This window comes from Alligator mississippiensis, chromosome 4 (genome assembly GCF_030867095.1).
Source record: "Alligator mississippiensis isolate rAllMis1 chromosome 4, rAllMis1, whole genome shotgun sequence".
In the NCBI taxonomy this organism is placed as follows: domain Eukaryota; kingdom Metazoa; phylum Chordata; order Crocodylia; family Alligatoridae; genus Alligator; species Alligator mississippiensis.
The window spans coordinates 133,687,684-133,704,474 of record NC_081827.1 but is presented as its reverse complement, the minus strand read 5'-3'; the positions used below and the strand labels follow the sequence as shown (position 1 = coordinate 133,704,474).

Below are 16,791 nucleotides of genomic sequence, written 5' to 3'. Positions count from 1 at the left end.
ACTAGTCATAGACAAATATATCAAGAACTTGCTTCAAATGTAACATAAATAACAACAGGATAATGTAGTGAAGTTATTGGAGTAGGAATTAGAGGATTTGGTCTCTGATGCAGACTTAGGTTAAGCATTTATGCCTCAGTTTTCACCATTAGTAGACACGGGTAGTATTTCCACAGAGTTTTTGTATATGTTGTGGAGCTCAATTTATAGAATACTTATACCATATATGATTCAAAACAGGAGTCCATAATTGATTTCTCTAGTTCATATTTAGTCCATATTCCTGAACTACTTCTTCAGAACAGTTGATCTGCTAACAGATTCATGTTTTAGACTTCTCTCTTAAAACATGTTAGCCTTTGTGCTTATCTAGTGTCTTTCCTCTGAAGTTGTTAAATTGATATTCTAGAAAGCATATACAATATGACTAAGGGAGAGAGAAAGCTCAAGGAAGATTTACTCAATATTAGATAATCAGATTAATTTTAAGACTGTGTTACTGAACTTTTTAAACTTAATATTTGGCACAAAAATAGTAGAGCTAACTTTGAGGTCAAAAGTAGCAGTGTATCTTAGTGGACAGAGCATTGCACTGGGAGCCAGTTCCTGACCGGTCATGTCACCGTGGGTGAGACGCTTCACATTTCTATGATTTTGCTTCCTCTCCTACTTTTTGCCACCCTTTCTGTTTAGATTGTGAGCCCCTCAAAGCAGGAAGTATGCCATGCTACAGTACAAATGATGTATCTGTAAAGATATCTCCTATGCCTGCCAAAGGGTGTTTTTGCCTGAAAGCTTGCAATTAAAGAGATTTTTTTTTGGTTAAAATCTAGTTGGTCTAATAAAAGATATCACCTCTGCCACAATGTCTGTAATGTGCAGTTAGTACAAGGGACCCTGAGGTCCTGATCAAAACTGAGGCCCTTGAGACCGTATAGTACAAGTAATATAAATATGTTGTTATATGCGTAAGCACAGTATGTGACTTTATGGGACTTTGTTGTCTCACCTAATGGTCTCCTTGGGGAGCAATGGATACACCCTTTGTTTGACACCATGCAAATGGATAGCCAGGCATCTTCATTTAATTATTCTCGTAAGCTGAAGACTGAAGCCAACATCTTTAGAATGCCTTTTGTAAACTAAAGTGTAGTGACATCGACAGCTGTTTTCAGTACATGCCTGTTATAAAATGTCATCTTTCTTCACAGTAGGGAAGGTGCAAAAAGTGACAGACAAAATAAATACACAGGGAATGGACTGTTATATATGATCACATTTATGAATGAGCTAGGAGCAAGGTTAACCTCATGAGTAGCAGTTTAAATTATTTATATTTAATCTTGAAACTGTACTTAACACATTGTTAAGTTAGCACCAGGTTGACAGGATGGCATTAATTACATTGGTAGAAGTCTATCACATTAACAGGGCACAAACACTGAATCCAAGACCTCAGGTTTCAGAATCTCTGGTCTCATTTGTACAGTTGTTTGAGTTGCTTCCTCCTTCAGAAACATTATGAGTCTCCCTTTTTTTGTTCATCTTTAGAAGCTCCTGTTACAAACTCACTTAGCCTTGGCTTTGAATTAGCCCTTTACTCACAATTGTAAAATATCAAATCTGTTTCCTGTTTTATGAGCGTAAAAAAGAGTGTTCTCCATGCTTTCAGAAACTGTGAATCTTAAAAACATAAGGATCTCTAGTCCACCAGTAGATACACATGATATGCATTCCCTGAAATCCTTTAATGGTCCAGTTCCCACTGTGTAATTAATACCAAGAATGGCATATCCGTCAGTGCAGGACATTATTTCATTCTGAGGTGTTCATTCTTTTAAAAAGCATTTGCATTACTCATCACACTGCTCAGTAAATGTGACTTGTAGGGGTGCACCAATAGAGATTTTGCAGGCTGATACTGATAGCCAATTTTTAAGGAGGCATACAGGCCAATACCAATCTGATTTCCGATACACAGACTGGTAGCTTGAAGAGGTGCGTCCAGCTGGTAAGTCTGTTGTAGTGCAAGGGGAGGAGGGAGAGAAGGGGCATGGGGGGACGGATCAAGGCCCCTGCAGTGAGGGAGGAGTGGGGCTGGGGCTGGTGCAGGCATTGCCTGGGTGGGGCGGGCTACAGCTGTGGGCTGGGGTCAGGGCTGCACTGAGCTCTTTCTGGCAGGGGTTGGGCTGGGCTGTGGTAGGGGTGGGTGATGGTGCTGGGAGGGAGTCATGAGGGGGCAGCAGCCACCCCAGAATTCACTGTAGGCCCCTCAAATTCCCAGCAGTGATGCTGCCTGCCCCAAGCACAGCCCTGGCCCAACCCCTCCCCCCCATGCACCAGGAAGAGTCCAGCACAGCCCCAGCCCACAGCGGCAGCCCACCCTACCTGCACCCTGCATAGATCTAGTTTCATAGTAGTTAGGGAACAGAAGGGACCTGAATAGATCATCTAGTCTAACCCCCTGCCACTGGTTGAAGCACATGCTGGGATCACACGACCCTAGACAGGTGTTTATCCAACCTCTAGGAGCATTTGCCCTCCTCATGCCTTCCCATGGTGTGCACAGCAGTGGGAACTGCACCCCCCCTGCACCTCCTGGACGAGCTATGGCTCTGTCCCATGCCCTGCCCCACCCTGGCTGGGCAGCACCTGCTCTAGCCCTTGCCACAGCTCCAGCTCCACTCCCCCCATCACTGCAGGGGCCTTGATATGCCCCCCCCCATCCCATCCCATCCCTCCCCACTCCCCTTCCCCCACAACAAACTTACCAGCTGGACACAGCTCTCCAAGCTGCTGGACTGTGCTCCTCGCTGCCTATGTTCTGTGCTGCGGCTCCACACATGCACAGGCCATTTATCACCCAAATTATCAGCCACGTCAGGCTGATTTCTGATACAGTAAATATTTTTTATATACGCACAGATCCGATATTGGACCTATGTATTGGTGCATCTCTAGTAACTTGAATAACATTTGTATAGATATCGGCTAACAAAAGCAGGGAATTGATGTTTTCCCTTTTGTTTAGTACTGCAGTAAGGTAAGAACCACAAAATAACTGGAAATACCACAAAATGTTAGGAATTTATATACAAGTACATGATTGACTGATTGATTGTCTGTTTAGAATTGCTGTTATATTTTTCAAGACTCTACAGTTGCATGGTTAATACAGTTAGAAGTTGTTTAGGCCAGGCATATGTATAGCATGTATTTTGTGTTAGTATGTTAATATATACTGTTATTATGTAAGATAATGTTTAATAATGTCTACTTCTCTCTTTGTAGGTTAGGCCAAAGACCCTGATTCCAGACAGCCTTCCTATTTCCCCATGCAGAGACCAACCATCCAAACAGCCTCCTGCTTTCCAAAAGGCAACAGCAGTCAGCATCAAAAACCCCAGCCCTGCCCTCCCCACTGCCAATAACACTGTCAGCCATGTACAGACGCTTAACAACCAGTCACACAGTGTTGCTGAGTCTGCATCCATTTCATCACCTCTGAGCAGTGCGGGTGTGGCCTATGCCATCATATCCACCTCCCCAAACAATGCAGCTCCTAAAAGCACCAGCGCTACTGTCTCTGTGGTCAACGATAGCATTAAGGTACAGCCACTCCTCATCAGTGCTGACAGCAAGGTAGGTCTTGCTCCTGTAACGCATACTTACATCAAGTGTCAGAATAATATTGCAAATATGGACACTGTGTTCCCAGTGGTTTGAAAAGCCCTGTATGAAGTGGTGCCAGTGGTTCCTTTCAAAGTGAATAAGCAGAAAGCAATGAGAATGTTTTTAAGGGGACACATGGAATATAATAATATTTAGCTGTGTATCTTGGTACATTTTTCCTCTGCTTGTCTGAGAAAGAAAGTTTGACACTGTATAGCTTGATGTTAGTGGAACCATCTACTCTCCTTTCAAAGTCTCCTAATTAATGAGACTCGGAACTCTGAGCATGCTCAAATGTCCTCTTAATTTTTCCTTGAATTATAAGACTGATATTATGTAGACAAATCTTGCAGTCTCTTAATGCTTAAAACTCTTGAGGGCTATATGAAGTAAACAGGTGTATATTTCAGAGGGAAGTTCAGGAGGGTGCAGGGTTTCAGAGCTGATCATGAACTGAACTGGTAGAAAGCATTCAACTGTGAAATACCTGTTTACAGTTAATACAGTTTCTAAGCTTTGGAACACAAGAATGATACATTTGCAGTATCAGATGTAAGATTATGAAAGGTTTAAAAAAAAATTAAGAAGCTATTATAGAATGTCCAGAGTAGTTCAGTTATTGAGATCATGTTATTTTGGTTCTTGTTGGCAAAGCATGGTTTAATATACTTCTAGGAACAAATACAGAAGGTATGACGGTTTTAAAATAAATATGTGAAGTAGGCATCTCTTCCATGATTCACTAACATAATTTATTTTTCTCTTAATCTGGTTACTAGCAAAAAAGAATTATCCCCACTTAAGCACTTGAATCTTTTACAGTGAATAACTGAAGATAAAATATATGATGGAGTAATATTGATTAAAAGTAAGGACTAGAATTGATTTAAAAGGCCCAATGTTCTAATCCAGTAAACGTCAGAAAGATGAGCTTGTCCTTAGCATAGTCCTTAGCATCCTTTTGTTAAGGATATACAATCACATGAGTCATATAAATAGTTTTGTGCTTAGATTTTGTTCTTTTCACTGTTTTTAATGGAATCCAAGACCCTGGACACAAGACATGTTTGTATCAGTGCAGCTGATCTTCACATGAGTGTAATAAAGGAACAGATCTACAGTGGGCAGCTTCACACTGATGTAACTTGGGCTGAGAAGTTCAATTAAAAGTTCAATTAATTTGATGGAATATGATTAGAGATCTACTCAAATTGTGATTTCACAGAAATCACAAAATCAGGTGCTGTCCATGAAGAAAAAATATACCAAAACTAAAATGCTGACTCCAGTGGGAGCCAGCAGTCCTCCTTGCCGAGCAGCCCACTGAGGGGAAAGAGAAGAAGGGGGCTGTCGGCATGAAGGGGAGCAACCAAGATGGCTGCCACCCCTATTGGCTGAGAGGGCTGCCTGTTGCACAGCCCTGCCCCTCTCCACCAACCAGTGGCAAGGTGCGGGGATGTATGTTGGAAAGCCCTCTCCTCCCATCAGCAGCGGGTGCAGGGCCACTGGGGCCCCTCAGTGAATCAGGGGCATGGGGGGGGGGAGGGGGAGAAGAGGGATCCTGTTGCAATCAGCTTGCAAATATGGCAGCCAGCCCTGCAATTTGCCCACAAAATCATCCGCCTCCCTCCTCAAGTTGGGTAGACCCGTAGATATGATCTGCGATCCCAACAGTCATGCTTCCTGCCATGCCACATGTGGGATTGGGGATCAGCTCCAGTTGTGCCCTACTGCCAAGGCTGTCTTTTAGCAAGTCAGGTGCCTGGTGCAACCATGGCTCAGACTACTCTTTTCTTCAGTGCACTCCTGAGCCTGGGAGTATAATGAGCTGACTGGCACTCCCAGCATTTGCCCCAGAGCCCTTCAAGGGTCCAGCGAACTCCTGAGTCTCTGGCCACATGTTGAGTTTAAGGTATGATGGGAAGCAGCCACAAAGTTGTTACACATATTTTGTATAATAAATTTGTGGCTTATTTCCTGTTTTATTGTGCCATGGATTGCATGTGTGTGTGGCTGGGTTATTACTTGAGACGTGATTAACTGGTTAATCACATCTTAAGTGTAAAATCTGCCAAGGGGTCAAGTTACATTTGGTGTAGAATTCCTTCAGAAAAAAAATGAGGTTAAAACTACACTAGTGTAAGTCATCTGTATAGCTATTACCATGGAAGTAGTTAATTGCAGAAGAAAAACCAGGCTGGTACCTACTCCCCTGCTACATTGTGGTTAAGCTCTGTAATAACACCAGCTACATAGACATACATGCAGCCAGTTTCAGGCATCTAAATAAAAGTGTTACATTTTCAAAAATATAGGTGGTAACAACTCACTTTTACCTTAGGAAGTGAAGTTCCTATGCACCTTTAACAATCAGGCTACTTCATTTTAAGAACCTGAATATGGCTATGGGAACCTAACAATAGGCAACCAGATTTTTAAAATGTTGGCACTTGAATTTGATTTATTGCTTTTTTAGCAGATGTTTCACAGCTCCTCAGTGAAGGGTGAAGGATATGTATTAGGAAAATCTTATTGAAATAGTGAACTCTCCTTTCTTGATTTTGTTATTGTCTTATAGGTTATCATTATTCAGCCTCCAGTCCAAACCCAGACAGAAAGTAAAATGGAGACAAAGAAATCTCCTGAAGAGTCATCTCAGGGACCCCCTGCTACCAAAAAGAAAAAGGAGGAAAATCCAGAGGTAATATGAGAAAAACAGACAAAACAACTGTCTTTCTTTATAAATGAGATTCAATACTGTTCATTTATGTAAGACAATTTCGAAAGGGCCTTATGGGTACAATTATGGCATTTGTGTCCCCAAGTCAGTTCTTTGCTTTGCCTTGCTACACTATGCATATGTTAATGAGGTAATTACTTATGCAGTTAGGCACACCTGCATGTTTTCATTGCATCTCTAAAATCTTTGAAATTAAGGAAATGCAAGAGTTACAAGTCTGATAACAGTTCCAGCCCAAGGCATAAGTGTAGCTACTGTACTTACTCAACTACGAGATGAAGTGTTTTTCCCCCAATCAGCATGGGGGAATTTATAAATTTTCCATATATAGAATCATATATTGAATTGGGGGGTTGCATTATTCAGGAACATCTTATATTTGAGAAATGCGGTATTTTTCTTGTGAAATGTATACCAGCTTAATATATTAATATCTGTTATTAAATGTATAACATCAGGTTTATAGGATGCTTAGTGAGACTGAGGTAACATTTTTGGAAGCTGTGTTTTGCATTTTCTGATTGTCAGAAAAGTTTTGCAATTTTTATACTGCATGTAATACAGTTTTGACTAGATTCATCATTTCTTTCCACATATTTACAGGTACTTGTTGACCCCAGAATTAACAAGAAATACATTAAAAGCCTTAATTAGAGTTACCATATTTCCAGCATCAAAAAAGAAGACACTTGGGAGGGGAAGAAAGGGGAGGAGAGCAGGGATGGGCATATGATTGTGAGGGGACAGTGATATGCCCATGCCCTGCCTGTGCCACTCACTCTTAAGTCCCTGCTCCCTAGCCCTGCCAGCCTCCCTTCACTCCCAACCCATAGCCCCCTGTCTCCCCAGTGCTGCCAGTGCCCCTCACTCCCGACCCGCAGCCCCTGCCCCCCAGCCTTGTCGGTGCCCCTCACTCCTGACCCGCAGCCCCTGCCCACCTCTGCCCTGCAAGTGCCCCTCACTCCCAACCCTCAGCCCCCTGCTCCCCAGCTCTGCTGCCCAAGCAGCTCCTGCATTGTGCGTGTGCCCGCTCGCTCTCTCACTCACTCGCACGCGCGCACACACACACACACACACACACACAGAGTGTCTCTTTACCTGGGTTGCCGGGGTCCATGTGGGGAGCACGTGACCCCCAACAGCCAATCACCTTGCCCACTGCTCTCAGCCCCAAGCAGTCAGCCCAGGAGAGCAGAGGAAGAGCAAAAAACCCAGATATTTGCTCTTATTTTAAAAACCCACCTGGGTGTAGCACAGGAGGCCAAAAAAGAGATGTCCAGGAAAACCCAGACATATGGTAACCCTAAGTCCTTAATAATACAACTAATAATTGAAAAGGAAATAATAACTGAATTAAGTGGAAAGGGAATTTAGATGAAAGAAAATATCTTGTATGAGTTGCATTTTATATGTAAACTAAAATATAAACCAGAAGTGTCAAAATAATATTGTAAATCTAGGCACTATATTCCCAATAACATCATTGTCTTCAGCCACCTTTTGCTATACAGTAGAATCTCTTTCTGGTGGGAAGAACTTTTTATCCTATCTTCAATAAATTTGTGATGACCAAGTATTCTTGGAGCTGTGAATTAAAAGGATTATTACAGAATAACTCTATAGTTCTATTTGGAATAAGGTGTGTGTGTGTGTGTGTGTGTGTGTGCGCGCGTGCGTATCTATCTATATATCTATATACAGATATATATAGATAGATACACACACACAAGGTGGGAAAAATCTTTTTTTTCTTTATTCTACCTTTCAAAAACTAATTGTGTATTATATTCTGAGGTGTGTTGTATGCAAGAAAATATAGTAATTTTAATATGTAACTGTGTGTGTGTTTACATACAAAAACACACATGCACATTAAAATTACTATATTTTCTTGCATACAACACACCTCGGAATATAGTACGTACCTTGTTTTTGAAAGGTAGAATGAAGAAAAACAGATTTTTCCAGCCTTATGGCTGTACTGAACAGAGACAGTCTAATCTTAAACTGACTCTCCCTCCTTTTCCTGCTTAGGCTCATAGGAGCAGCTAGCAAACAGCAAAACTATCCTAAGAAAAGTTACCTTGATTAGTGAAACATCAAGGCCATTAAAAAGGAAAGAGGATCGTTAACACCTGTGGAGTGAAAAACAATGGTTCATTAAGTCAGTTGACTCCTTCCACTGCCTGAATAGTAATGCTGCTGCACTGTGGAGCAGCAATCAAAGCAGGGTGCTTCTGAAGCAGAAAATCAGCTTCCGTGCTTAATACTTGCAACTCAGTTTTGGAAGTCTTGACTTTTTGGGGGGAAAGTGCATGTTGTATATGAGAAAATGTGTGAAAAATTAAGAGTTTTATGTAATAAAAGCAGTACTAAATATCTGAAATTCCAAAAAGCAAATGTACTTATAATAGCTGATGATTGAGCAAATGTTTTTTTCATATAGATTGTTCAGTTGTTCCTTTGTTTTGAACATATGGGAAATTAAAATGAGTAATCTGCTCACTCGAAATCTCCCCACCCTGTTTTTCCTATTTTGTCCATAAAGTTAAAATTCCTCTTTGAGCAGTTGTGTCCAATCACTTCTCAGTTTCTTCTTGGCAAAAGTGGCGGTGGGACAGAGCCCCTGACCTGCACAACATTCTAGATTGGGGTTAATTATTAGTCAAATTGCCTGTTGGCAACATAAATTATTTCTTTAGTCATGTTCTGTTTTTTTTAAGCTAGAAACACAAATATTGCACCCCCTAAGCAAGGGTTCTAGCAAAATGATTTTAGTGAATTCTCTAATCCCTGGGGTTTTAAGCATCACATGAAGATTCAGTGTCACTTAATAATAGAACCTTGGGTACCAAGGGACAAATTCTTATGCAATACTTCTTCACTAAGCATATTAGAGAAGATGGAGGGTCTTGCATAACATTGTTCCACTTGGGATGCTTCCTGTTAGCCTCAGTCCTCAGATCTGTCTCCAGTGAGCCAAATTTGGATCCTGAGCTCCTGGTCCTCATCAGACAGCAGGCACCAGTTATCTGTCTATATTCTAGTTAACTCGGCCTCTAAGGAGGTCATAAGGAGCACTATTCCAAAGTTTGAATCAAGGTATAGGATTATGGTTACCATATCTCCAGTTCTAAAAAAGAAGATACCTGCTGCACCGGGGCTGGATATATGGTTATGAGGGGAAGCGATATGATGCCCTGGCCCTGCCCATTCTGTTGCCTCTCACTCCCAAGCCACAGACCCCAGGCCTGCTGCAGCCCCTCACTCCCGAATCAGGGATCTCTGGCCCTGCCAGTACCCCTCACTCCCAACCCGCAATACCCTGTCCCCCTGGGCCATGCTGGTGCCCTTTAATCCCAAGCTGCAGCTCTTTCCGTCCCTGTTGGTGACCCTCACTCCTGACCCACAGCACCCTGCCCTGCACTCTGGACCCACAGTCTCCAGCCCCTCGCTTCCAAGCCACAGCCCCCTGCTCCTTCTGTCTCCCAGCTGCTCACCCCTGTAATCTTTTTCCCACTGTGGGCTGCTACCTACAACCTAGCCCCCTCCACAAGTTGCAGTCCCACATCCCACATTGATAAGATGCTACTGCAAGAGGAATAGATCAAAAGCGGCAGGTGCTAGGATTGCGGGAGTGCCTTCTCTGCTGAGGCAGAGTAACTAAACTGAAGTTGGTGGGTGCTAGGACCCTGGGGACGTCTCTGCTCCCAGGCAGCCAGGCATTTCCTGGCTGCAGTCCAGGTGCCTGGACAGCTTCTCCCAGTGCCAGCAGCCACCCGCTCCCCTTGCACAGCTGAGCTGAGCAAAATCCCAGATATTTGATTAAATTTAAAAAACCCACCCAGACAGAGATCGGAGGATCAAAAAAGAGGACATGTCCAGGAAAACCCAGACTTAGGGTAACCCTAGATAGGTTACTTTCTCCTTTGATGACTGAGTCCATGCAGAAGAATCCTTTAAGTTTGACTTATCTCTGGCTCAACAGTGGGAGCTCAGTGGAGAGTCTAAGAAGGGTCCTTCTGGAATATTCAGAAGGTGCATTGGGAGCTCGTAAACTAAGGCTGTATTTATTTGTGCACCCATCCTCCAGCACCCATGTTGCCCTGTGGGGTCAGGCCAACTCTCAGGATCTCAATATTGCACTGTTAGGCAGGAGGGTGTGACACAATTGCACATATACCAACACACAAATCAATTAGGTGCATACACACACACACTACCAGCTCAGGCACATACACATCTAAACCAGCCTAGGCACATGCATACCTATCACCAATTCAAACACATACACTATACACCCCAAAAGTTAGACACAGATCACTAATTCGTATATCATGCACACAATGTCATATATACATACACACAAACACACTTACCAGTTCACACCCATACAACCCACCTACACATACACACAGGTAAGTTCCTAACTTGGATGGTACAGTGTGTATGTGTGTGCTTGGGGTACCTGGGATAAGGTTCAGGTGAGAGAGAGAGAGTTAAAGTGTAGGGGGTGAAAGTTGCCAGAATTGGGATTAGAACTGGTGAACTACAGAGAAGCTGGCTGAGGAACTGAAGCTTGGGGCTACTTAAAGTAGACTGGGGCTGGAAACTGAGGCAGACAGCTGAGATATTAGGGGGGGTGCAGGTAAATGGTGGCGAGGAGGAGACAGCCAGGAAAGAAACTGAGGCAGAAACCTGGTTGTTCAGGGGAAAAGTAAAAGGCAGTGGGGATAAGACAGTGGCAAAGGAACAGGGGGTTTGGAGGCAGAGAGGAGCTCAGGCCATTTGTTGGAGGTGGCAGTGAGCCAGAAGCAGGAGAGGGAAAAATGAGACAGAAGTTAGAGGAGCAGAGAGTGGAGCAGGGCCAAACCATAGTAGAGCAAAACCCAACTTAGGGGTCCAAATAACAGTTTTATTACACAGACAACACAATACACAACCCCATGCAGTTATTGGTTCACACACACACATACACACACACACACTGACACACTGGCAGCAGGAGAAAGAGACTCAGTGGAAGGGCTGGAGTCCAGGTGGGGAAGAGAATCAGGGTCCAATTCCTTGGTTGAAGAGGAGGTGGGAGGTGATAGCGTCCAGTAGGTGTTGTCCAGAGGGGGATCGCCGGCAGGGCCTCTGGGTGGATAGGTGGTGTGGCATGGTGCTGGTCCAGATGGAGAGGGCATCCCACTGGGTCTGTCTTCACTGCACCTTTTTACAGGGGCAGACCTTGTGTGACCCTAGTGACAGGAGGCATGCCCAGGCAAGGGTCAGCTCCTGGCATACTAAGCATGTGTGCTCCATACAGAGATGTGCAGTTTTGGGTGTCTGTAATGGTGGGGTACAATAGTAGAGTTGCTGGCTCTGCAGAGTCTTTTGTCTTTCAGATGCTTCTTGTCTCTGTTCTTGGGTGAAGTCCATGGTTCCTGGGTGAATCAATGCGAGGTGATGGCCTGGTCCTTACAGGCCATTCAGTAGAGGCCTGCTACCATTGTATTTCAATCATTCCCAATCACTCTCATTCATCCAGGAACCAATTTACATAGGAGGGGTACATGAATCATACAGTTGCAGCACAAGGGATGCATGGGTAGAGGACACAAGATGGAGGGTTGACATACAAAATGGAAACTTGACATGACTTACACTAACTTACATATATAGGCCTAAAACAGTAATCACACAATATAAAAGCAGTACAAACATAATAATTATCACTTATAAAACAGTGGGTATCGATATCAAAATAGCAGGGAACTTATTTGCAAAGAAGGGAGAGAAAAATAAAACTTACTACCTAAAATAATATGTTAAAGCTTATCCTACATCTTAGCTTACTTATAGAGAGGGAGAGAAAAAGTCAGAAATGTTTGGGGAAGGGGAGGGAATGCATTTTAAAATAAATAAAAAAAGAAAAAACTGGGGGTTTTGCTACACCTAAACCACAAGGGAACCATGTTCCTTAGTGCCCAGTACTTCAGTTACTGCTGTGTCAGAACACAGGGCATATGTGGTACTGACTAATTTACCTGTATCCCAGTACTTAAACTCTCTTCGGGAGACATTGTGGTGTCAAGAGCATAGCAACTGGCTACTGAGGTGTTTTGAACATGTCTTCATTTCTGTTTTCACTACCTATTTATGGAGGCACCCAGAGAGCCAGCACATTCCTTATGAGAAGTTTTCCTGATGACAGCTCTCCATCAGGCCACAGCAGACACTCCTATCTTACACATCTTCCTTCTCCTCCTTTTGGAGCACAGTGGGTGTGTCTGCACAAGATGCTTAGTGCGTGGTAGCCTAACAATACTGTGCAGTAGCTTGCTGGTCAAAAACCATGCTAATAAGCTACTGTGCAGTTTTAGTAGGCTGTTGCACAATAACCGTGATGAAAAACTGTGCACCAATGCTACTGCACAGTAACTGTAGTTACTGCATGTTTAGTTAGTACTTAATTAAGGACATACTAAACTAAATGGACAGTAAGTACTTTGCATTAATGAATGTGTAGATGTGCCCAGTGTGAGGTAGGAGTTTTCTTAGGCTTCCCAAAGTTTTACTTAGCTGCAGTGGATGCTGAACTTAATATACTCATAAGACAGTGTGCTGTCTTTTCTATATAGACAAGGCCAAACCATATCAGGATACATCTGAATTTCTTTGCAGAAAGTAAGTAAGAAAAAGGAAACGATATTGGATTTTCAGTATTTTTAATATAGGATTTAGCCAAAACTGAAACAAACTCAATGGAACAAGAAAAAGATCCTTTCATTAACCCAGAGGACCTCCTCAAGTGGCTTTAAAATAAAAGTGGCAAGAAGCTGAAGATAGTGTGAAGCAGCAAAATGGAGACCATTATAAGCTCTCTAAAACATACCAGTTGTAAGCATAGATGTGAGACTTGCCTAATCCAGGGCTCATATGATAAGGAGGCAGTCAGTAGGATAGGAGGCTATGCCTAGGGTGAAGCATTAATTAGAGGTGTTGTGAAGGGCAGTGAGAAATGCTTAGAATAAACCTGAAAATCAGCAGAACCCAACAGAACTGCACCCCCTGTGCAGTATTTTAGCTGCATCTTGCCCTTGTCTTCTGCTTATGACATCATTAATTGTAGTACTAAAATGGACAGTACTCTTCCATTCTAATCTTCCAACCTTTTTCATCAAAACCAAATGAAAAAAGAGTAGCTAGCATAAATTATGGTCAAATAGAATGACTTTGTTGCAAGTGGAGTGAGGTGGAAGTGAATGAAAGAGGTGGAGTGGAAAGGATAAAGGGAAGGAAATGGGCTGTACAAGAATTTCCCATTTCCTCCAGCAATGAGTTATTTTGAGGAAGTGAAGTTCAGAGAAGCAAAGATTTTATGACAGAGAGCATGACAGGAAGAGACACTGAGCAGAAGGGAGTAGGAGCACATTTTAGTTCAGACACAATAAATTTCACTTCTTATCAAGTTGCTAACTACTGCATCCAGGTCTCATGATCGCTGATGGTTCCTTGTTTTATTTAGCCAAGAATTTAGTTGACTCACTACACAAGGATGAGATCCCGGTAAACCCATTTTTTCAGTATAGGGCAGTGGAGAGGCTTGTCTTAACTGTGAGTTCCTTTTGCATTCATAGGTTCATTTCACAGCCTTAAGAGTTTAGGTTTAGAGTTAATTTCTTTTGTTCTTTGAAGTAAACTTAGTTGATTAACATGCATTTATGCAATTAATGTAATTAGAACTAACAGCCTAATTAGTGTAAACACATGTAATGACATAAATAGAACATGTAATTACAAAATTAAATGGTTTTATAAAAATCCTTATTAAACTATGTGAAAAGATATACTGTGCATTCCCAAAAGCATTTGTCACTATTTAGCAAACAATTACATTTAAGTGTAGAGTACAGAAGGTAGGATGAATTTTTAAAAAGTAAATAAGAATCTAGGAATCTTCTCCCTGCTCCTATATTTATCTTAAAAGCACAAAACTCCTGTAGGAGCTTTGATAGAAATTCTGTGCATCAGTGTCAGCAATGATAGGTTGTTGTTTTTTTAACTGAATTCCAAATACGGCCATTCTTATTAATTATCAAGTTCTGATTGTAGATTACTATATGGAAGTGAAAACACTTCATTAAAATTAAAGAAATTGTAATTGATTGATGGATTTTTGTGTGTAGCTTTAATGATGTATTATAGTACTTCCGAGATCCTACACAACATACAATATCTATTTGATAGAAGTAACAGAAGTAACAAACCCTTCTGTCTCAGGAACTTGTTGCAGTTACCTTTACTGTGATATCTGAATACCTCACAACCTCTAATGTATTTATCCCCACAATTGATTATTTTGCTTTTACTGATAGGGATCACAGACACAAAGGCTGGATCGACAAAAGGAGTTAGACATTGGGTTAGGTAGTATGGCAGCACTTAGTGAAATCTACAGCCAGTAACATAACTGAGGGGGATGACCAGGGCAGCAGCCCTGCGCGCTACCTTAGTGTGCGTGGTGCAAAAGCAGCCATTTCTGCCTTGGTGACTGATTGTGCTTCTGCAGTTTGAATAGCAGGAACCAGTACTGCCCCAGACACTATGTGTGGGGACCTACTTAAATCATGGTAAGACAAAGGGCAGCAGCATTTGCAGCACACAGAGCCAATTTCACGGGCATTTCATGGCAGCCCCACCCCTTGGTGTTAACTAGTTGAGAGGCCCTGGGTGGAGAGGGATGAGGGGGCAACTGCCATCTTGCTTGCTGGATGCCCTTTATGCCATCTTGCCCCTCAGCACTGATTGGTGGAAAGGCCGCAGCAGGGGGGATGAGGGAGCAGCATCTTGTCTGCTATCCTTTGTGCCATCACGCCAGTCAGCACCTTCTCCTTCCTGCATCAAAGAGCATTTATTCCACTGGGGAGCCAGCATTTTATTTTAGTGAGGATTTTTTTCATGGATTTTGTGGTTTCCACAAAATCTACGATACCATGAATTAAGTAGGTTCCTAAATATGCACCTGCCTCAGGCACAGATCCGTGCTGCTACCCTCCCTCCACAATCCTGGGTACTTAGGCTCAGGTTCTCAAAGATATTTTTCACCTATTCAGGTGCCTAACAAGTGAATTTCAGTTGGGATTTATGTGCTTGAGTCCCTGTTGAGGACTGAGGACCTAGATTGTCTATACCATGCAACTGGAGTTTTTCATGCCAAATCCACAAAATTTTCTGGTGCAGGACCAGGAAAAAATACTTCCTTGCTTTAAATGAAATGACCTAACCACTAGGTTATTCAGTCATTCTCATGTGTCATCTTTGTGTCCCAGTGGATATTTAATTGCTTCATGCAGACTGGAACTCCAGAATGCCGTATAACTGGCTCATCAAACTATTTTCCTGTAAGATGGAAAATATATATTCAAATTCCCTCAGAGAAAGGGAGTGACCAAACCCAGGTTTCTCACATTATGAAGGTACAAATAACTGTTGTTTCTGTTGTGGCATCAGCTGTGCCAGGAAGTGTCCTGGCACAACTGATCTGATTCATCAGCAAAATCAGGCATCACAAAAGCTGTTGTCCTGCAGGACTTGGCCTCTGCTACTCCTGGGGCTTTAGGAGCTGCATTGTGCAGGACAATGGCCTTGGGTGCCATGCCCTGATCCAGGGCATGTGTGACCGGTGAAACTTGCATGCCAGGAATCCCCCTGCAGGGGGACTCAGGGTTTAATCTAAAAGCAGAGGAGCCCCAGAAATTAAATAGCCATTGGGACAGAAAAATGGCACATGAGAATGACTGAATAGCTTGGGGGTTGGGACATTTTGCTTAAAGGGATGAAATATGCTTTCCCAATGTGGGGTTTCCTTGCTTGTAGATGTGTGCCCTGGGTCAGGATGCAGCAGACATGCCCCAGGAATTCCTTTGCAGAGGAATTCCCACGGTGTGCAGTAATTGGACAGGGGTATCGTTTGTAGCTGTTGTTGCCCTGAGGGGTCAGGCCAATGCTCAGGATCTCAATATTGCTCTGTCAGACAGGAGGGCGTGGTGTATAATTGCACATATACAAAACACACACAAATCAATTAGGTGCACACACACACACACACACACACACACAGCTCAGGCACATACACATCCAAACCAGCCTAGGCACATGCATACTTATCACCAATGCAAGCACATACACTATACACCCCAAAAGTTAGACATAGATCACTAATTCGTATATCATGCACACAATGCCATACATACATGTATATACATGTATACACACATACATACATACATACACATACATATATATACACACACATACATATATATATATATATATATATACATACACACATATATGTATATTGTGACCAACGGGACTTGAACACCCAGTCT

General features: G+C 42.6%; 1 protein-coding gene across 2 annotated transcripts in view; it reads left to right on the top strand.

The window, feature by feature from the left end:
• The window catches only part of PHF21B (PHD finger protein 21B), a 278,198-nt gene that overhangs the window by 221,164 nt on the left and 40,243 nt on the right, over positions 1–16,791 (top strand). For both annotated transcript variants that reach the window (XM_014611433.3, XM_014611434.3), the window contains 2 exons: positions 3,292–3,642; positions 6,251–6,373. In XM_014611433.3, the coding sequence (XP_014466919.1) occupies positions 3,292–3,642; positions 6,251–6,373 (474 nt within the window). The remainder of the gene's footprint in view (positions 1–3,291; positions 3,643–6,250; positions 6,374–16,791) is intronic.